General features: G+C 36.5%; 1 protein-coding gene across 2 annotated transcripts in view; it reads right to left on the bottom strand.

Moving 5' to 3' along the window:
- The window catches only part of LARS2 (leucyl-tRNA synthetase 2, mitochondrial), an 88,681-nt gene that overhangs the window by 54,127 nt on the left and 12,312 nt on the right, over window positions 1–22,242 (bottom strand). For both annotated transcript variants that reach the window (XM_009464466.2, XM_087769231.1), the window contains exons 4-7: window positions 18,460–18,551; window positions 14,967–15,027; window positions 7,074–7,163; window positions 2,751–2,894 (exon numbers count right to left, since the gene is read on the bottom strand). In XM_009464466.2, the coding sequence (XP_009462741.1) occupies window positions 2,751–2,894; window positions 7,074–7,163; window positions 14,967–15,027; window positions 18,460–18,551 (387 nt within the window). The remainder of the gene's footprint in view (window positions 1–2,750; window positions 2,895–7,073; window positions 7,164–14,966; window positions 15,028–18,459; window positions 18,552–22,242) is intronic.

Genomic DNA, 22,242 nt, shown 5'->3' with positions numbered 1-22,242 from the left:
CACTATGCTATTTAGGATGATACGGGTTCAGATCAACTGTCAACAGCCTGAATCCAAAGAAAAATTATACAAAAGAAACGGATTTAGAAGGAAGGACTCATGTCCTACCACTCCTTGAAAAGTACTGAGATGACTATTGTAAGGAATGAAGAAATGTGTGCAAAGTTGAGTTTTGAGGATAATTAGTCAAGATATTCAGAAAGAGGAGCAAAAGTTTTGCATTTAAGATCTGTAATTTGGCTTCTGTCAAAATGCTGTTGTGAAGCTTCCTGGTTATGTCAGTGTGGGCACAGAGTCTCTAAGAGACTGAAGTCCTTGCCCAGTGTTAGCTCAGAGACAGTCTCCCTCCGATGGACAATCTTCAGTTGCAGCTTGCAGTTCACGGGCCATCCAGAGCTGCGTGGCCAAAACAGTATTCTTCAGAAAGTAAGACACAACATGCTATGTTATCTAGCCTCTTGCAACTTGAAAGAAAAAAATTAAGTCCCAAAAAAGGGAATTTATCTTAATCTTCCAAAGCATGAAATCCATCTAATATCAACTATTGGACTTAAGAATAGCAAAGCCTGGTAATCTGCTATTCTTATTTGAAGGTTTGGGGAAAAAAAAAATTATTTTTTCCCCCTCTTCAACCAAATGTTTAAAGCCCTTGCCAAAAGAAGCAGAGTGAGACTGTTCAAAATGTGCCAGAACCACGGCAACAAAAACAGGAGTCAGTGGAGGGTGAGTAAAAAGGAAAATCCAAACCACCTGCTGATACTTGGTAGCATCTGTCACTGTACAAGAAGTGGGAGCCCATGAAGGAAATGCTTGCCAAAGCACTGAGCTGGGAGCAATATGGCATCATTCATCGACCTGGTTGTATCAGCTAGCATAGACCCTACAGAATACCAACCATGCACAGAACAAAATTTTGGGAAACCTTTTACAGAGATCTGTAGAGTACTCAACTGTCCTCTGTAGTAACACCTAAAGGTTTTGTAGAGGTTGATATAAATGTTCATCCCCAAATGAAAAGTAGAAGCAACTCTCATTCATGATGCCACTAAGATGTTCAAGAACAAGGGGTTGTTTGTACTTTTGCCCTTCATGTAGGTAGGGGATATGGTAGTCTCCTGAGGTGACATCTTTGGGGGAAAGATGAGGGGGTGCTGTGGAGGCACAAGTTTCTTCTTGTCATCAGCTGAGCCTACTTACTGGAGAATGACATGTGGGAGATGTGATCATCCCAAGAGCTGATGCCTTTCCTGTAACTTCAATTCTTAGGTCAGAGACTGAAGACAGAAGATAAATCTTCCTCCCTGCAGGAGGGTGGATACTGAGCAAGAGGTAATAAACCCATAAGCCAAAGGTGTTTTAAAGGTTATTGAAAAGCTCCTCAGTCTTGTCTTTTGGTCTTTATGAGTAAAAATTTAAGGCTGATTCACCCCTCTTAGAGGGAGATAAGTAAACAGTGATTTGGTACAAGCATGGATACAGCCCAGAAATACCAGTCATTACTTCCTACAACCTCTATAAAGTCAGTAGACAAGAGATATATTGGTAAAGGCAGAAGCTCTAGAGCAGCTCCAGCCTCAAATTGAGGGAAACAGTGAGTTGGGGCAGACCCTGAAATATCACAAAGATGATCATGAAATCTGGTGACAAGAGCACCAAGAAAAAGCTGAGAACGTTGTGATCATTTTGTGATTGTGCAGACATGCTCCATTTTTCCTTCAGCTGTAGCAAATGTTCCCTCCTTACTGCCAGCACAGGCAGCACAATCAGAAAACATGCATCTCAAGTACCCTCCCTGTGTATGAGTAATCAAAGCATCAGGCAGGATATCTAAGGTTTTTCTCTTTATTACGAATGGACCTAGAGTGAGACTTGGATTTCTTCTCCCTACATGATGGTGGAAATTTGGTGTCTTGAATCTGAGGCTCAGGAAAAGGGTCAAAGATGAATTTTTAATATTTTCTTAGGAGTAACTTACTCAATCTGTACACGAAGTCTCAATACACAGAACACTTGGATGGAATAAAAACTTCACTCAGACAAAACAGGAAGTCAATACTTTCATCTCAGAGAGCATAAAGCCAAAAATTTTGTTGAAGAATTCCTACGTGTGGAAGCTATGCTGTCCCATCACAACCAAAATTTGAGCTCCTAACAAAAAAGGATGTTTAAATAACTTGAAAATACTTTTTAAATTACAAGTAATCAAATACAGTAGAGTCTGAAGTAAAGTACAATAGAAGGTCCAGATGATCTTCAATAAAGAGCAGTTAATCATAAAGAACTATGGCTCAGGCACATGTGGAAATGAACGCTAGGTGACAGGCTGTACTCCATTGCTTATACTATGCCCTTAAGTCCAACAGGTTGACTAGGTGAACAAGCTTCTAGATTGCACAGATTGCACAGCTGTACACTCAAAATATGCAGAAAAGCACTTGATGGTAAGTATGGGATCACAATGTGTGAATGCAGAACTCATTCATTCACCTCTAATTTATGCTTTTTGATTTCTTCAAAACTTGATCCCACACCAATTACTTAGAACTCTTAAAGATGTGAACAGAAAGACTTCGGGGATAATAATTTTTATGTACACACATATACAAGGATAGATCACGTATATTATTATGTAACTATATATTACACAAGCATGCATATATAGAGGACCATATTCAGCTTGATGAATATTTCTGGATGAAAAGTCGCCCTTTTAAGTGCTGCCACAATTTCCAAAAACTGTATTCTCATACCTTTGCATAAGCAGTAGTTTTGATAAACCACTGTTTGAGGTACTTCTGTTCCACTTTTGCTCCTGAACGCCATGAGCAACCATTGTCATCCACCTGCTCATTAGCTAGAACAGTCTGATCCACCGGATCCCAATTAACCAAGGCCTAAAAAAAGTTGCAGGAAGAAAAAAATATTTTCAGCAGCTATTTCAAAACCAGAATCTTACTTTTCAGACACCAAAAGAATTATCCAGAAACATTCCTTGGGCCCCTGAGTTTTCTACATTTTTATAACATCCATTTGAATCAGCAACATGGACTCAACTGAAGATGTTTTGAATATTCATCTTCTCAGAACTCAAAAAACCCAAGAATGCAGTTGGCAGCATTTGCCTTGACTGATCATGCTAGCAGGATAGGCTGACACTTGAATATTAAATAGGTAAGTGTTCCAATTGACTGTACTGCAAACTACAGAGTCTGATGCTTAAAAACTGTCCACCACTAGTCCAAAACATTGAGTCAGACTGAGGGGGATGAATAACCAAGGATCTCCAACTTGAAAGGACAGAATCACAAGGAAGTATTATAGTGGTCAACTATATTTCAAGTGAAAGAATTGATATTTTCTACACAAAACTTCTGTCAATTCTGTGAATTACATCTTTCCTTGTCAATACAAATACATTAAAGAAAATTTAAAGCGAAATAAATGTTGGTGTTCAACTCTACAAACCTTGTTTTTGAGGGCTAACTGAAATACCAGACATAACATACTGGGAAGGGAGCAAAACTCAAACTCACCCCCCCCAGTGCTGCACAATTTAGCTGATCATTTATCATAAAGGATCTAAGACCACAAAAGAATCCTAACTGTCATTCCAGAAGTGGTATTCAATGCCAGACATTAACTTGAAAAAATGAACAGAAAGAAAAAAAAAAAAAAATCAAAGCGATAAAGAAGAGTAATCCATTATTTTGAGTGTTATTTCGTATTTGAGCTAAATCAAAGTTAAATCAGCCTGACTGAAAAACAGTGGCTCCAGCTCCATAGCGTTCTAATACATTAAACATTATCTGAAAATTTCAAATGCATTCTTTGGGTATGGGGAGGACTTAGTATCTCAATCTAAAAACTAATCGCTGTCCTGATATTACTCACTTTACATTTTATCTATCACTGATCACCTTCTGAAATGCCCCAGTTTCCAAACAACTAATACCGCTTAGTTTTAAATATGCTACATATTCTTAGAAATAGTAAATACCACAACCATTTTACAAATCTTATAGTGAGGACAGCAGAAGGACAGATGCATGGATCCTTTTCCTTAGGAATACCGTTGCTGGTTTTGTTATCAGCATGTGGTATATATATCTGTGCATGTGTGCACGCGCATGAAGTCTGATTACCTTCATCAGTTTATACAAAATTTATTATAATGAAATTAATGAAAGTCATTCTTTGATAAAAACAAACTCACTTTCAAATGAAGCTTGTGTGAATTAAGTATGTCACTGGAATTTAAACTTTTTACAGTTTGCCTACCTTTTATCGGTTACCTACCAATAACACCACACTTTTTTATAAAAGGCTTCTGAAAATTAAAAGCAATCAATATATTCCACTATTACAGATCTATTTTCTAGACTTTCAGAACACACAACTTCTTCAGTACTGATACAACACATTAAGAAGTTGGCTTTAAAGTAATGATCTTTTAATTTATAAGTTCTGAAAAAAACCCCATACCACTATGAAGTTAAAATAATAGCTAAAGAGAGATAAAACAGATAATATTAAGAAATAATAAAATGCCAGTTGCATAAAGCAGTATTAGCATATGCAATATTAAACCAGCTATGACTCAAAGTTGAGAAAAAAGTACTGTTTCTGTTTTGATGATATTGGATCAAATTTATGATGAAAATTTTAGAAGGTAACTGATCTATATGAATGTAATTATTTAGCATAACATATTCTCATGATTCATAACAGGATGATTTATCTAAATAAATCATGCAAAACAAAGCAAATACGCATTGAAGAAATCAGTAGCTGAAAGGTTTTTGTCTGTGAATTTTTAGAGTTGCATTTTGTTCCTTCCATCTCTCACAGCCTTTTGACTAATATCCAGAACCTGGATATTACATTAAATCCTCAGTTCCTACTTGCACTTCACACAGGCAACTTCTTGACAATGACGGCCTCTGAAACTATGGCCCCAGGAAGCTGCTAAATGTCATCTACACAAAGAGAGCACAACGCAAAAGTGTATCAATTTAGGTCTCCTCACTACACCAATGTAGACCATATGCTTTTAAGATAGGATTCATCCCATCTAACTTCAGGTATCTATAGCATAAGTATCTATCTCCAGGTCTGGTGTCTATGGTTCCACTACAGTCTACAGATACCTAATCAAAATAATCAATAGAGTCTAGGCAGAAATTAATCTCAACCTGAATACGACACCCACCATCTGGCCAGGTCAATAACCTCTACAGTACATTGACTAGATCAGTATTGCAGGAAGACGAGAGAGGATTTTGCTACAGTGAATAAAGATGTCCTCTATGGATGCTGCAGCACTCAGACAGAGATTGTTAATTCTCATAATTCCAGCTCCCGGACATATTGAGTCTGTCTCTCACTACCAGGGTAATTTCTGGCCAGACACACATACTCTTGGAACAGAGCGTTACCTAGACTAACACTCGCTCTATATTACTCTTATCACCACAGTAAGGCTATGAATTATCTCCTTGTATCCAAAATGAAATTGTAAGACAGGAGACTTCAACATGTGCAAAAGTACTGCCTAACATATATTGCAGGTAGGCTGAAGACATGGGATAAATATATGCTTTAAGTTTATATGACTGTTTGAAGGGACCCAGGGTTACGGGCTATCTCTGCCATCTGTTTCCTGCCAAAAAGCAACTGGTTTATATCCACCAGAGATTACATCCCCTACAGGTCGACAGATGCTGATTTAAGTCCTCAAACTGATCCTTGGCTTTTAAGAGGGAAGCAGATCAATCACTGGTACCCAAACACCTCCAGGATCCCACAGTACTGGGAGCCTGCATGCAAAATCTGTTTTGTCTATCAACACTGCTTCTAACGAAGCAATAAGCCTTGTACTTTTCAGATTCACCTGGGATCACTTGTCAAGCAAACAAATTTACAGACAAAAATAAGTTATGGCAAAGCTAGGGGTTTAACTTTTTATTACAAACATAGAAAATAATTACAGGGGAAAAAAAAAATAACCCCCCCAAACCCAGCATCTTAGGACATATCAAATATTGAATCTTTTTGCTGGTTGTCATTTAAGATCTCTGAATACATCTTGCCTATGGAAACAGGAGAAGTAGCTCAGTAACACCCTGCCATTCCAAATGCCACCTTTCACCATCAACCTCTTTCTCAGGGTTCAGAGAATAATTACAGTACATCCCTAATTATATCCCATGGAGTTTCCTGGTTTCTACAGAATACAAACGAAATGTCAAAGCATATTTAAGAAATCTTAGTTTCCATTTTAAGTTAGAAACACTCACTAAATTGCAGCTTTGTTTAGGTGCAGCTCTTCAGGTATTTTGGAACTGCATTGCCTTGGCTATAGACAGAGTTCTTTGGAATGCTCATTTAACATCTTTGTTTCACCTCCTGCTTAAGAAGTTAACTGAACCCTTCCCTTTTCAGATACCCTGATATATATTATTTACAAAATATTGTAAGGTCAATATTTTCTTAATATACTCTAACAGAAAAACAGCTGTGATAGTCTCATAGCATCTAATATTTCTGTAATATTTTAGAGACCACAAATAGGACCCAGGAATTGGATGGTTAGGCACATAATCTCCAACTATCCTATCTAATCCTATCAGTTCTGAGACAACATCACAGTAATGTTCTGCAGTTAAATAATCTTGCTGCTGAAGAGAGTCCTCTAATGATCACATTATCTTATACGTTTTCATGAGAGGGAACTTAAGACCTAGAAGATTCTATATTAAAGCCATGAAAGAAACTAATAGTAGCTATTTTCTGATCCTGCACTTCAATGTAAATCACTGACAATAAACATTTCTGATGTGACTTGCTACATTACCTATTCATGTTAGTTAGTTACATATAAAATTTACCTGTATATAAAATTCATTTGTATATAAAATTCATTATATTTTACAGTGATTTAAAATCAATAGAGCACAATAAATACCTATCCACTTAATGAATGTGAATGGAGAATCCAGAAATGTGCCACTGACATAATGAGTGACTTGAGTTAGTGCACCTGCAAAGTATTAAAGGTCAAAGTTTGCACCTACCTCTTTTTGATACACTATCCCAGCTTCAAAAAGCTTAAGAAAAAGATATTGTGTCCATTTGTAGTACTCTGGTAAGCAAGTGGTTACTTCCTGCAGAAATGAAATAAAATAAAAATTCCTGAATGATATTCTTAGTATTTTCTTATGGCATTTTAACTTAAACAATTAACTCAGGAGTGTGTAACACATGCCACAGAGAAAACATAAATGCAGTTTTGGGTAAAGTTTATAATGAGTGATATTCACCTGTACACAAAACCAGAGAACATGGGCTTTGTCCGGGTTTGATGTGCAAAGAAAAGTTCCCCTGTTAACATGGAATATAAGAACCCTGTAAAATCAGTGCCGATAGATACACAAACAGAAGATGAATGGAAATGACCACAGCTGCCTGACCAGGGAAAGAGCAAAACCAGAAGAAAGTAGAACTCTATCAAAGAAGTCATCTTAGCCACGTTGCCTTTTCCTCTGTTGCTCAGCAATGAAAAGCAGTAACAGAGACTGTCGACTGTTGAGAGGCAGCCGGGAGCTGGTTGCAGAGAAGCGAGTAGGCTGGAGGAGCCTGCAGCTGAAGCAGCCGATACAGGCGGACAGCAGAACAGCACTGAGGAACCGAGGCTGTTGGCAGATAGAGCGTGTGGGGCAGACAGGAGGGAACACGGGGTAAGACTCTAAACTTCAAGATGAAAGACGTGCAAAGGATATCTCACAATCAAAGGTCAAATAAGCGACCGTTTTAAAAGGCAAGCCAGCTCAAGGTAGGAGAATGCTCTGGGTTAACGTGTGGAGAAAGAGTCGTGAAAGTCACAAATGAGGGGGATTGTTAAGAGGCAAATAAAGACATAAAAACAAAAGACAACATAAGAAGAAGGAATGGGAGTTAAGAGAACAGCAGGTGACAATATAATGGATAGCTTTTTTAAACTTGCAAACATTTTATAAGTTTTTAGTGAACTCTAATAATTAAACAACCTACTTATCACCTGCTTACAAAGTTCCATATTTTAAATGTTTGTTCTTAAAAAAACAAACTGCAGTTCAAATAAACATCTCAATATGTAAAGATGACTATAGGATTACATGATTATAGGCTCCCAGTTTTCTTTACGCAAACACAGTGTTTTACAGGAACAATGGATACACAAACACTTTCACCCACATATTTTAAAGTTTGGCCAAAGTGAAAACAACTGTGTAACTCAGTATTTAAGCTCTTATTACATCATAAATATGTAACAATAAACAGATCACATTTCTCTCCTCAACAGCTTTCCTGTTTAACTTGCACTTGTTTAAAGAAGAAACATTTCTACAAACTTTCTGTTTGACCACATTTGTACTTATTGAAGTAGAAGATGACTCCTACACTGAACTTCAAATCAACAGGAACTTCTCTTGATTTTAGAGTTACAGAGCTGATAGCAAGCCACTGATAAAATTTATTCCGTTTGCAAATAGTTATCAACTACCTGAAATAGCTCCAAATGTGAAATGTCTTTCACCCAGGCTTTCCCATCATCTGAGCCTCCCACTACACACGACATCAGCAATATCATCTGCTACTCAAATGTCATCTGAAACCCTCTAGCATAAAAATTTTGTTCTTCTTCTACAACTTTATATTCCAGTGCTGAAACGTCGCTTCGAACAATTAATATGACCTTTGAATAGATACGCCTCAGAAGTGTGTACAAGAGGCTTTCAAGACCAGAAAGAGACATTTAATGGCAAGTTTTCAGCATAGCATGTGAAGACTTCGCCATTGCTTGATTAAACCCCTGTGCTCTGCACTGAAAAAAACACTTGATAAAAGCCTGATTTCCATCTCTCCAACTAAACAATATCCAGTTAATAATTTTTTTTCCCTGCTTCTCCACGCAGTGGAGTTGTTCTGCCAGTGTGATGCCACTACAGGCAACAGAGCTTCATCACTGTAGTATCAGAGACACAAAAGGAGAGAGACAATCCCTTTTGGTACAATATAAGATTATGTGAGCAAGAGGCAAACGGGTAAGACAACTGCAGTGAGTTGTCAAATAAAAATAGTAAAATGGACTGAGATTTGTCCTTTTGATCCTGAACGGCAGATGCCTGTTAACTGAAACAAAGAGAGATGACGTCTCTCAGTCTAAACAGACACATTTAGGAGACGGTACAAGCTAACTCCTGGGAACAGATTCTCTCATGTCCATGCTCTCTCACAAGTTGTAAATTGACATTTTTTAGAAAGAAATGCAGACTGTTATCACTGAAGAAAATTCGTTGCATGGTAGTTGAGCTGCAAAAAGATCACTCAAGCTCATCATTTAACTTTATAACCATCAAGGTATGAAGTAACACTTGAAGTTAACGAAGAAAGAGAAATTACATCACTACCAAGTGAAATGAGCTGCTGATGACAAGCCAGCAACCTCTTGTCAATCTCAAAATGTGTTGGTTTTTTTTTTTCCTATGGTTTAGCACATTAAGACTTATGGTGAAAAATAATTTTCCATGTATGCCAGTTACTGATCTTGATTAAATAAATAATGTCTGGTAAAATGTTTCCATTAGGCTGCTATCATGCTTAAACTAAGGTGAACATTAACATTTCTATTTATACTTTATGAGCATGACAAAGATTTGCAGTGCATTAACAGAACTGACGTAACTCAGAAATACAGAAAAGGGTTTATAAAAGGGTTTGCAAAATAGCATGATGGAGCCCTTCCACACTGCCGAAACACCTAACCTTCTGCTTCTCATTTGTGAGCTGAGCACTCGCATAACAGCATACATACAGAACCCCATATCATAAAGCAGTTCAGTGAGTATCTATAAACAGGATATTAGCATATTTTCTCCAAAAAGAAAATATATATTAAAAGTCAGAACCCTTTTTACAAATACGAAATATGCTGCTCAGCTGTCTGCTGCATGTGCTCTTCAGTGCTCTGTGACAGATGATGTGATCACCCATCGCCCCAGCATTTCAGCAGGCACTATGAAATGGGAGGGACAGCATCTCCATCTTCCCCCCAACCATTTTCCCTTTTCCTTTTGTCAGCTTGCTAGTTAAAAGGAGTATCCGATACTGTCACCAAAATGCATCTTTATCATTGGTTACTGTTACTGCTCCTTAGTCCTACAGGAATGACACCCATTTATTAGAACAAATCATTAAAACGAACCACCTTTTAAAGTGGTCTCCTTTTAAAAAGAGCAGATATTGCCAAGGTATATAAAAGAAAGATCCCTACCCTTACCAAAAACTACCTTGCTTAATGCCTTTATTGTAGCACAGCAATCTGTTCCTAGCAAACAGCATGATGGAGGGGTTAGTATCTTACTTAGTTTTGCAAATAAATTCACAGTTACAGACTAAATAGCAGTATTACAATTTAGATTTGACAGCAGTGCGACTTGGGAAGCAATCAGTTCATGTTAAGGTTAAGGGGCCATTCATTATTAAAAAATCTGATAAACAAACTCCAGCTATCAAAAATATGGGAAAACCAGCAGTAGAGAATCCTGGATAAACAAAAATCCCAAACTGGATGGAAAATTTTGGCCATTAATAAAAGGAAAACTAATTTTCAAATGCCTTGTTTTATAATTCATCGTTTGTTCTAAATCTGTTCCCTTCTCACAACTTTCTATTACGTAGCTCTGAACCTAAAACTGTTTTTTGTTTGTTTGGTTTTTAATAAGGTTACATCTGCAAGCCACTTCATGGCTATTTTTTTTTAAATAAAAGTAACATTTATGAGCTGCAGAAAAGCGTTTATTTGTTGTAAGATCCACCAGCTTTTGTGAATAACATATAATTAGACTAGAGAGAAGTAATTTCCTAGTTTATTACTAATAGTTTTATTTCTAGGATAGTCCTATGCTATCCTGAAGACAGTCATGTTGCCCTTGATACTTATTAAAAAGGTGATAAGGAGAAAAAGTCTGAATGAATTTTTTCAAAATCTATTTGGAAGATTAAACAGTCTTTAATCAATTATTTGCCTATTTTGGTATTAAAGGGCATGTACCACCTCATCTGGAAGTATAATTATTTGATTTTCAGAGGTTTAGAGCTAGACCAAACTACATTTCTAAATTCATTTGAATATTTGTATTTCAAAGGCCCGTAGTTTCATGCTTTATTAGCTACAAATAGAAATGTCATGCAGTGCCTGAATTTTAGAGCATGAGTATCTTTCCTGCAAAAAAGTAGCCTTGTATCAATGGTTTCCTTTTTTAATTACAAGTAGAGTGACTGATTATCAGTGATATGTGGATAAAAAGAAAATTTAATAGGTAATGCTCTGTCTACTGTTACAGTTTTATGCATGCTCAGGCAGTGCACAAGAATGACAACTTCAAAACTAAACAGAAAAATATCCACACAAAGAAAACGTACCAAAGATTTCATCTTTTTTAACGTACAGAGCAGAAGGGGAACATTACTCTTATGCAAAAAATTATGTCACTTGGCATGCATGAATTGAAAAGACTAAAAAATGTTGGCAGCACGAGCTACCTTCAAGAAGAAAGTTACAGATTGATAATATAGTGGTGAACTGATGGCTTACTGGGAACATGCATTCAGTCTGACAGCACTCCTGAGCAAAAGAAAGGAAAAATGTTATATGCTCTCCATCCCTTGTTGCTGATTATATGAATCTTTGAAAATGATATTGCCTAATTCCCCTGAAAATCATGTTTAAAAGAAGTGGCAGGCAGTTTGCTATGCTGTCTGGGCTGGTATTTTGGAGAAATCTGATCACCAGGAATGCCCAAATTATTGTTATCTTAAAGCCAAAACTTAACTACTGTGTTTTTTATTTTCCAGGTGTTTTTAATGTCTCTCAGAGATATTTCTTCCATCCTCAAACTGCAGCTTTTTAACCCTGGATCTGACAAACATAAATGTTCAGGATAGAAATGTTCTCTCTCATTATTTTTTTTTAAATCTCTCCCCCAAATCATACCATTTTCAAAGTGATTTAAAAATACAACATTTATTACTTGAGGCACTTAAAATACCTACACGTTTCAGCGAAAAAATATCAGATCACTATTAGTATTCAAAACTACTCTAAAGCAAAGTACTTACAGAGCTATTTTATGCATTTAATTACGTTTTTAGTTTGCTTACATTTTCTGTTTAGGAGAATAATTTTCAAGTGTCTTTGTAACCTGGCTTTCTGAAACAATCTAATTAGCTTTTCATAATGCCTTATTTGTGGTGCCTTACTGGTTAAGTGATTTCACTGACTATTACAACATAAAAATACTTTTGCATTTTGATTTGTAAGACAGAGAGAACAATGAAAAAAAAACCAGATAAATAAAAGGAAAATTCTAGTATCCCAGTGCACTGGGATTTGTTCATCATGATTTTACCAAGCAATAAAACTATAACTAGTCTTCATATTCCTGGACAGTACTTTCTTGAACACCAGACATGACTTTATAAGCAGTCAGCTTCTTCAGCACAGCTACATGCATGAGGTATTAAAAATGTACTTTTTATTATTTCCCCACTTTTTTTCCCTTAACATTTGTAAAATGGTAAAATTTACTTAAGTTTCCTTCATATCATCTAGGCATATACTCTAAGTTGGCCACATAGGACAGAGACAGTTAATATAAAAGGTTCGCACTTTAAAAAGGGATCTAAGGTAGGGGAATGGCTTTCTTCCAGCATATATTTGCTAGGTACTATGCTCTAGCACAATGAAGGAGCACATTTAAGCAACACCAATGAAATTACATTAAAAACAAACTCCTGTTTTGTACAATAGTCTAGGTTAATTAGACTAACCCATATAAAAAGTGTTTTTCTTGCATTTTTCATAGGAGTGACTAACATTAGTGGGTTTGTTTGCATTGTCAGAGTATTTTGTAAGCCACTGATTTAGTGTCATACAAGTACAGAATAACAAAAAAATTCCTTACCTCAAAGAGCTCACTTTTAAGATAAGTACCTGCACAGTGCAGTGCATTGCTGTGCAAGGATGCTTTGAGTTAGCCCAGAAGTAGTGCAGATGAGGCAGAAGATGCTCTGCCCAGCCTAATTAGCCTTGCAGAGAAGCAGGCTTTATCAGCCTGGAAAAGACACTCTGCCACAGCTTAGCTGTTCTGCTTCCAAAGGGAGTTCTTTCACGGATAGCTCAAATATCTGTGCATTTGGAGATCATGTAATACAGATATATTTCAGGCATCATACATTTTTTGCAATGAATAAACATATCTATTTCTAATGGTTACCATTCAGGTCACTCTTACGCCAGTTAGTAAGGCAGGCTTTCTAGGTAAAATAAAACTTAACTAATAAGCTAAGGAGTGAAAACTCCAAAATTCATTGTGTTTCAAGGAACACTTTTTAGCTGTTTTAAAATCTTACCTTTCAAAACCACAAACTATGTGCCCTTAGAGCATTCTAAATAATTTTAATTACACAACTGTTCAAATTAACTTAGTTGTAGAGCATCAAAGCCCCTACCACAAGTATTCAGAGACTTCTGAAAGTTCATTAACCAAAACATGGTTTACTAGAAAAATGAAGGTAAGCCTCAAAGAACAGGCACAGAGATGAGAAATTACCTTCCCCTATATACTTATACTTCCTGCCATGGTTTTCAGTACTGTCAATTTTCTCTCTCTTCTTCAGAATGGAAGGGTTAAACAAAAGTCCATATACAGAAGTGAATTTTCTCAATTTTCTTGAAAGGCACTCTGCAACATTCAACTCTGGTGTGTTCCATCATACAGCCTACACATACGATTTCACTGTTTTGAAGTATTGCTGTATTACACATACAGAAAATCTCTGAGATACTAACAGTTTTAAATATAAGAAAATAATTGTCAAGGATGTGTGCAGTAAACCTTCCACAACAAACCTTTTATTTTCAGAGCAACTTTTTGGCTATCAAGAAAATGAAAAACCTTACTAAAAAGACTTATACTGAAAATCTTGCCATATATATGACACGATGAAATATGGTTTTCAGACGTAAGACATACAAATAAACAACTTCACCTTCAAGATTAAAGAAAACAGATGGCAGGTCTCAGACTGCCAGAAAACTAATCCTTTTCCTTTTCGGATCTACAATACTTCTATAAAAATCCAAGATTAGCATCTCCATCACTCTATTCAGAATCATATTAAGGTGATAAGCAACAGTTATTGCTGAGAATATAAAGGTAGTGACTGACTTTGATTCACTGATAAATGCAATAACCCTACAATTGCTTCAAAAATTAATTTCTTTTTTATCTTCAAAATGACATTAGCTTACGTCTGATCATGTTGGTAAGGTTTTTAAGGTGAACACCTGATTCTCAAGCACTAGCGTTTTAAATAAAATTTCTATTTTCCAAAACAGTACACCAATGAACACCTACGAAAATGCAGACTTACACTTCAAATTTAGAATAACATAACCAAACCACTATTTCAAGTTACTAGCTTTAAACCCTTGAGTATATTATAAAAACATACACATTGAAAAAAGCACTCCTCAAAACATATATACCTTAAAACAAAGGCATGCTGCTTCATAAATATCTGTTTAGACTATTGCCTAACTTCTAACACAGAAAATTGCTACTTTGAAAGAGCTGAAAAAGCAGAGAGAAAAATTGAAATGCAAAACTGAAATTACTTTAAAGAAAGATTCTCCTAAACCTTGAGATTGTCAGATGACGTCAGTATGTCAAAAGTAAGAGAAGTTTGATAAGAAGCTTGAGAGAAGCTCCATTTCCCACTTTTTTTCAAGTGTAATTTTACAGTTTAACAACTTACACAGGTCACTTTCAAAGACCTCTAAATTGCCATAAATAAAATGGTGAAATTCTATGTTTTTCAATGTTCCATCATAAAGCAGCATCCCTTAAAAAAGAAAATCTTACCCTTTCCCATGTAAAAGACAGACCTAGTGCATCAAACTGTTCCCTCATGTGTTGAATATTACTGCAAAATACAAAATAAAAAAATTTATTAACTTAAAAATATTTCTATCATGAGATCATATTTAAAATCAGGTGCTTATAAAGTTCTGAGAAATCAAAAGCACTAGTTAACCTCTAAACTCTATTATCTCACTAACAGTGAAACTCAAGGAACTGTCATAATACTCAAATAATAATTTTAAAAGTTCCTAGTGTATTCTGGTTCAATTTCAATGCCTGTGTGTGCAATACAATGATTTTTCTTCTCTTGATTTGAGCATAACTGTAAAGCAAATATGGCACTGCAGTTTGAGGGAAACATTCTTGAAGCATCACTTCTCATTATTTTTAATTATCTTTACTGTAATTGAGCCAAAGGGCACTCTGAAATCTTCACAATGCACTAGGATGTACTTCCACCATCAGCTTAATCCTGCTCTATTCTGGCAATGCTATCCTGGCTGTATTTTGCTTTGGCTCTGGTGATCGTGTGGCTATAGGATGAATTGAATCGGTTTACCCATTCAACTGAAGACATGCCCTACAAAAAGTTCTCCAAAAACCCCTCACCAGTTTTCTTGTTTCCCTCTGACCAACCGGCTAATCACACCAATGCTGTGGCCACAAAAACAGCTGAGCCAACACAAAGGAGGTGGTGGGAACACATATTCTGAGAGGTGACAAGGAATCCCTAAACTTCTGGTGGCAGCACAGTCATAGATAAACTTAAGTCAACTGTGAAACTGTGGGGCTAGAACTTGCCCCAGATGGATTATATTCAAAATGTAATATCAGAATGATACATCAGAATATAGAGTGAAGCTTTAGTTTGAAAATGTACTAAATACAGTTTAGTAAAATACTCACAACTACACAATATTAACTAGTCACCTGGTGTGAATTCATTCACACACTTTAAAACTGCTTAAAATTTCTTATGGACTTTTTAACTTTCTACTAAAATGCATTATGTCAGATAAAGTATCATCTATCTTCCCACAGTGGCTAATTTGACAGTCATGAAACCAAGCATTTAATTCTGATCCAGAACAAACTTGCACTGCTGAATAACTGAGTAATGGAAGTATCCCATATTAACAGTTGCAGAGCCCCAGTTACACCAGAAAAGGCCTGCCAGCATGGTCATATCAGTATGGGTATACCAGAAAATCCTCTTATGGACTCACAGCTTCCACTGGGAGAAACCATACTTTCAGTAGTACTGCTTATATTAAAGTCCCACTCAAAATGAATAAATAAAATACCAATTAAAAAATTTCAAATTTGAGTGTATTTTCACAAAGCTTCTGCCACTATACTAACTCTTACTAACAAACGTTTCTGTGTGTTTTGTATAAGTAACGCTGTGTTCAATTTGTTTTATGTTTCTTTCCTAACTTTGAGAATAGTCAATTGGAGCTCATTTTAAATCACCTCTTCAGAAAATTTATGATGCTCGGAAATATGGTTGTTCCCTTTTTACATGGGTGGCTGGCTCTGCTCCAGGGATGACTAAAACACATCAGGTTGCTACCACACCATCACAGCTTCACATTCAGTTCAGTCATCCCTGCTGCAGGCATTAGAAACATTCAGGACAGGGACAGTGGAGAAAACGGGAGGCAGCAATTACTTCAGTGGTCAGACTTTAAACTGCCGGTATGATGAACCAACTCCCTTCCTTAGCATAATCAAAAAAATTGAGTATGTAAATAATTTTCCTATTTGGTTGTTATTATAATCAGTCTCAGTGATGATGTGCTAACTTGTCTCAGTTTGCTGTTATAATATTATTATTTAACTCTTAAAACTAGACAATCACTCTTTTCAGTACTAAGGAAATTTTCAAAGCAAAATTTTCCTCCGGTATAAAACATATTGTACTTGTAACTACTAGCTGAACTGCTTTAAGTGTATGGAACAACATGCACCTATTTACAAGAAAAGAGAAAAACAGAAGAGCACAGAAAGTAGCAGAAGAGAATCAGCTCAGCCTGTGCCCTGCCACATGCTTTTTGATATGACCAGACAAACAGCTGGGATGAGACAGGCTGAGCTGATACGGCACTTTGCTTTGCAGTCTCTCTGCCCCGCATGCTCACTGCTTTTCTGTTGAGCCAATTCAACTCAGTCAGCTGGCAGAACGGCTTTCTTCTGAGTTAAGCAAGCTGAGTCAGTTCAACAAGACGTCCTACCAGTGCCAAAGCTAGTACAATAGGTGAGGAGGGACCACATAATAGAGACGAGGGGAAAACACTGACCCTTTTGTAGTCACAAGTAGTTAAGGTCAGCCTCCTTGTCTCAAAACTACAACCTTCACTTCTTCCTGCCTCATTCGTCATGTAGGTCAGGATCACAGTAACCCTCTGCCTGCTGAAGGTTCCATCAAGATAATCGAGTTACAAATGAGTCACTCAGATAAAACAGATATGCAGATTTGTTTTACAGCTGAAATTCAGTAGGCTTATTGAAGGAAGAAAGAAATCATCAATTTACTGACCGTGCTACAATATAATTGATAGCCCACAACACACTGCACAGTGATGTTTCAGACTCAAAAGAACAAAACCAGGTTTATGTGTCTTGATGGTAACTGGTTCTCACACATATTCTCATCTAAACCATACACGGAGGAAAAAATAACTGGGAATTTGTGTGTAGTGCACTCATGCATTCTCCCTGACTGGAATCAGTTGCTGTCATATTTTAGCTGGAAAAGTATCAAGTATCTTAACATGGGACCAGAAGCACGACAAAAACTTAAAAGAAACAGCATTATCAAAGAAGGAAATGGATCAAGGTCCAAAAAGATACCACAGCTAGATTACCGCACCCAGAGCAAAACAAATAGCTTCACTTAAGAAGATCGGTTTCTGAGTCATTTACAGAAATTAATGTTTACTTATATAACTTTCTACTCATTTCAAAGAATATTAGGGGAACACAACACCCAGTTCTGTGGTCTAAAGCCCAAAATTTTCACAGAAATCACCAGCAATAATGGCTGCTTATCACTTTTCAAGACCCAGTCTCAAATGAAAAAACTATCGTCTCTTTCGCATGGTACTGAAAACTGCTAGTAAATCTAACCACGTAGCTCATAATTTTCAACTGTTTATTCTATACTAAGATTTAAGTCACCATAATGAAATTCTGATTTATTTCTTACTCACTGATATCGGTGTTTGCAAAATGACACTCTTGCAATATTCTTCCTTTTTACAAGTTAGAAGTAATTGAGATTAAAACCTTGAAAATCATCCGGATACATTTGTTTTTCAAAAGTGAATCATTTGCACAGTCCCCTAAAACATTGGCAAATAACCCTGGTTCTTTCTGTACTGTCTTTCTTCTACTTCTACACTGGTTTTGCTCTGTTTTGTTGGTTTATGGGGGCCACAGTACAGGTATTCACAGTGGAAATGTCATATTACTTAAATTCATTAAAAGCTACCTTTGTGTCCAGCTTGCAGGGTGAAGCCCATGTTCAACTGCAGCATTTTCTGCTGGTAAACCAAATGCATCCCATCCCATTGGATTTATCACCTGTAGGCAAAACGGAAAACCACAGTCTTATGTAACTTTCTGGAATGGCATCAACACCACACACAGGCCTCTAAATAATGAACCGTGTTTTGCATTCAAATAATGAATGGTGTTTTGCATTTCAGCATTTGTTTTGTCTGAATTGAACCTCTTCAAAACATGCCCACTCCGCCCAGGTCTGTTTTAAAAGATGAATATGAAGCACACTTGCTACCTACAATGTAATGTTAGAGGGAGCTTAAAGTATTATGTAATAAATCCTCGTGACTATTGCAATACCAGGTTAACAATGACAAAAATCAATCCTTTGTAAATTTGTGTGGTGGTTAAAATTAGCAGTTGATGCTACTGCTAAACAGAAACAAATATTCATCCTAAAGAAGGAGAAGAAAGCAAGCAAAACTAATTGAACCAATGGTTTTATAACTGTACCTGATGTGTAGCCTACTTTTTTTCCTTTTTGCTGAAGAAAAAAAAAGAAAAATACCCTATCATAACCTTAAATCCAACAGATAAAATGAAGAGGACGGGGAAAACTGTTTTAGTCAAATTTTACTAGAATATCTTCTGTAAACATAGACTGTAGACTGACAAATTGTATTTCATGACCACAAATAAATAAAGGTGGAAAAAAATGTTTACTGCAAAATATAATAGATAATTTATGTTGAAATAGATATATATCTTTCCTATTAACATGCAAATTATTTAGAAAAATAACCTAGCAATACAGTAAGTATTCAAAAAACCTGTTTAATAACCAGGGAAAGAAAGGCCAGTGCTTAAGATGCTGTCATTAAACACACTTATGTATTGGATACCTGATAAAACCAATCCCATTTCTTACACCTACAAATGTGCTATAAATTGAATAACAATTATTAAAGTTATACAAGTTTAACAATAGCAAAACATGATCGAGTAACATTTTCAGATTGTAAGAAATCAAAATTTTTACTCCTAAAAATATAAAGAACTTGTTCTTTAGTGGCATGTAAGCAAACAAGCAATAAGAAAGCAAGCCCAGCAATACTAATCTCATAAGCTATCTCCAAGCGAAAAATCTGTTCATTTCCGAAGCAGAAGAGCTACTTTTGTCACTGGTTTGAATTATTTTTATTCTTCTTTGCCACAACCTTCCAATCCTCTGACTTCAATGGATTCTTTCATAAAAAATATTTTATAGACATGTTTATAAAGATGCCCTAGGTACCAACTCAGTGTAAAAGCAAGAGAATTTAACAGATGGGACTCCTCAGCATTCTTGTTTTCAATACTGAGCTAAAACTAAACCTGCTGTATCACATTACTCTGCTGGTGCAGCAACAAAACCAAAGGTATTAACCTGTGATCAACTGTGATTCAAGCCAGTACAGTAAGGGTCCATGCACAGCACATTCTTTTTATGTATAAACTTAATAGAAATCGGAATGCTATGCTGTATTACAAATTTTCCCTATAATCAGACAGATTATTGTTCCTCATATCACAGTGTCAGAAAATACAAGAGTCAGATTTCCTAACTCCCCACTTCCTCACGTTATAAGCGTTACATGGAAAATCTCATTTGCAGCCTAAACCACTTGCAAACGCTGCATTGAAGCACACCTCTCCCCAGCCCTTCTCCTCTCCCTCCCTCAACCAGTAGTCAAAACTATTGGTATAAAAGACAAATAAGAAAGATAAACTTTACATAAACTACAAATCTCAATAGAATTTTTTAAGGACACACTAAAATATTAGTTTCTTCAGCTCAGCTCTTTTTGACCACTACTATTGCTGATCACCTGTCTCTGGACAGAAATGATGAAATAAAGCAGATATTTTTTTTTCATGTATAATGCATATTTTCTCTTATTTAAATGCTGTTTATTTAGACAAATGCCCTACATTTGCATCCCTACAAATGCCTTCTTTTACTACAAGCTGATGCACATTAGATGAGACTGAAAAAAACTACTCTTGATTAGTTTTTGTAAAATTTGGCTTCTGAAGGTCTCCTGGATAAAGACAGGCAGCCAAAAGCAAGGCATAATTTCATTCCTCACGCTCATGAGCAAAAGGATGTGGGAAGAACAGCTTCGCTACCAGCTACAGGCTCCCCAAAAGGGCTGACTGATGCTCCAGACAGCTAATGTGCAGACATTTTATCACCGTACCATCAGCACTAGCAGGAGTTATCTGCTCACACAGATCTTCCCAATTCTAGCATGTATATTAAAAATATCATACAGTGTATTCACTTATCACATTCAAAAGACAGTTCAATTTAACAACCAACAGCATTCCTCAAGTTAAAGGGCTGAAGAAATACGCTAATTCAAGTTTCCATCAGAAACCTGAATTTAAAGAGACATTAAAAATATCCTCAAATTAATCTCCAGGATAGATCTATTTATGTAGTTGCTATAGAGATGAATGTAACATGCACAGTGGTTTAGCAAACGATTTCAAGTTTATTGTCTCTTTTACTTCTCTACCCTGAATGGATTTGAAAGGTTTGTGAAATGCATTTGTCTAAACAATAGGTCAGCTGCTTCTGGCTGGAATGTATGTTATGTATTTACAGTTAAAATGCCACGGTCTCCACGCGGCACTTGGAGTTACACCTTAACTCTACCTAGCCAACATAAAACACAAGGCTGAGATTAACTATATAGTTCTGAAAAGCATCAAAAATCTCAAGAGACGTGGAAGGGGAGAAGAAAATATACTACTAACATGTCAGAAGTTGGCACAAAGAATAAAGGAACAGTTCAACTGTTCAAAACAAATAAAAAATAGGAAGAAAGCAATTTTGAAGACCAAAGGGTATTCCTTGTAGCTCCTTGATGGGTTGGTCATAGGCTAGCAGAAAACATGGCTGCTCCCTCCAGCATTACAGACGAGCAGAAGAAAAGGAAAAAAAAGTCATCTGCTCTCTTGAAAGCTGACTTGAATGGTTCTGACAGCAGTCTCTAAACCTTATGCAACTAAGGGATCAATTCTGCTCACTAGAGTGACCATTCTTCCAAGCATCGCTTCTCTGTACAGACAGTATTTTCTCTAAGCTGCAAGGAGAAAGAAAAACAAATAATGAGCATATCTTGTAGAGAGAGGAGGCCTGCATATGTCCGAGGATGTCTATACCTGGTAAAAGAAGGTAGGCTATAGTTTCAGTCATTCTAAGACAGCAGAAGCCTGTACTGTCTCCAAAGGCAGCTGTGTGTTTCTGGTCTTCACGATGAAAGAGACAGGTAAACTCTTCCTGGTTAAAACTACTAGGTTAGTCTTGAACACAGAGGGCTTAAAATCCTCAGAAGTTCACATGATCTGGCAGGATCAACTATGAAAGACTGGCACTTTCTACCACTCAGTATACTATGTTTTGCTCAGGAACGTGAAGTTGCAAGGAAGTGATTTATTAGTGTGTGGAGAAACAAAGTGCTCAGTAACTACCACACTGAGCGGCCTTTTCAGGAGCAGATTATTAAAAAGGAAAACAGTTGCATCTTGAAACATTTTAGATCCCAAAGACTCTGACCTTTGTATTATCTCGAGGCATCGCTGTAAGAATCATTTCACAGCATGGTCAAAAATCTGTCGTTAATGATGGCTAGAGCTCTTAATGTGACTGTGGGATGAAGCAGAGGAAGACACAGTAACTCCATTAATTAATTTCTGAGATCTCAGCTCTTCCTTTCAGAGAATT

Source organism: Nipponia nippon, unplaced genomic scaffold (genome assembly GCF_047370975.1).
Source record: "Nipponia nippon isolate SJK-2023a ecotype South Korea unplaced genomic scaffold, ASM4737097v1 scaffold_1, whole genome shotgun sequence".
Taxonomy (NCBI): Eukaryota; Metazoa; Chordata; class Aves; order Pelecaniformes; family Threskiornithidae; genus Nipponia; species Nipponia nippon.
Note: the sequence above shows the minus strand (reverse complement) of the source record. Positions and strands in the feature narration are given on the sequence as shown.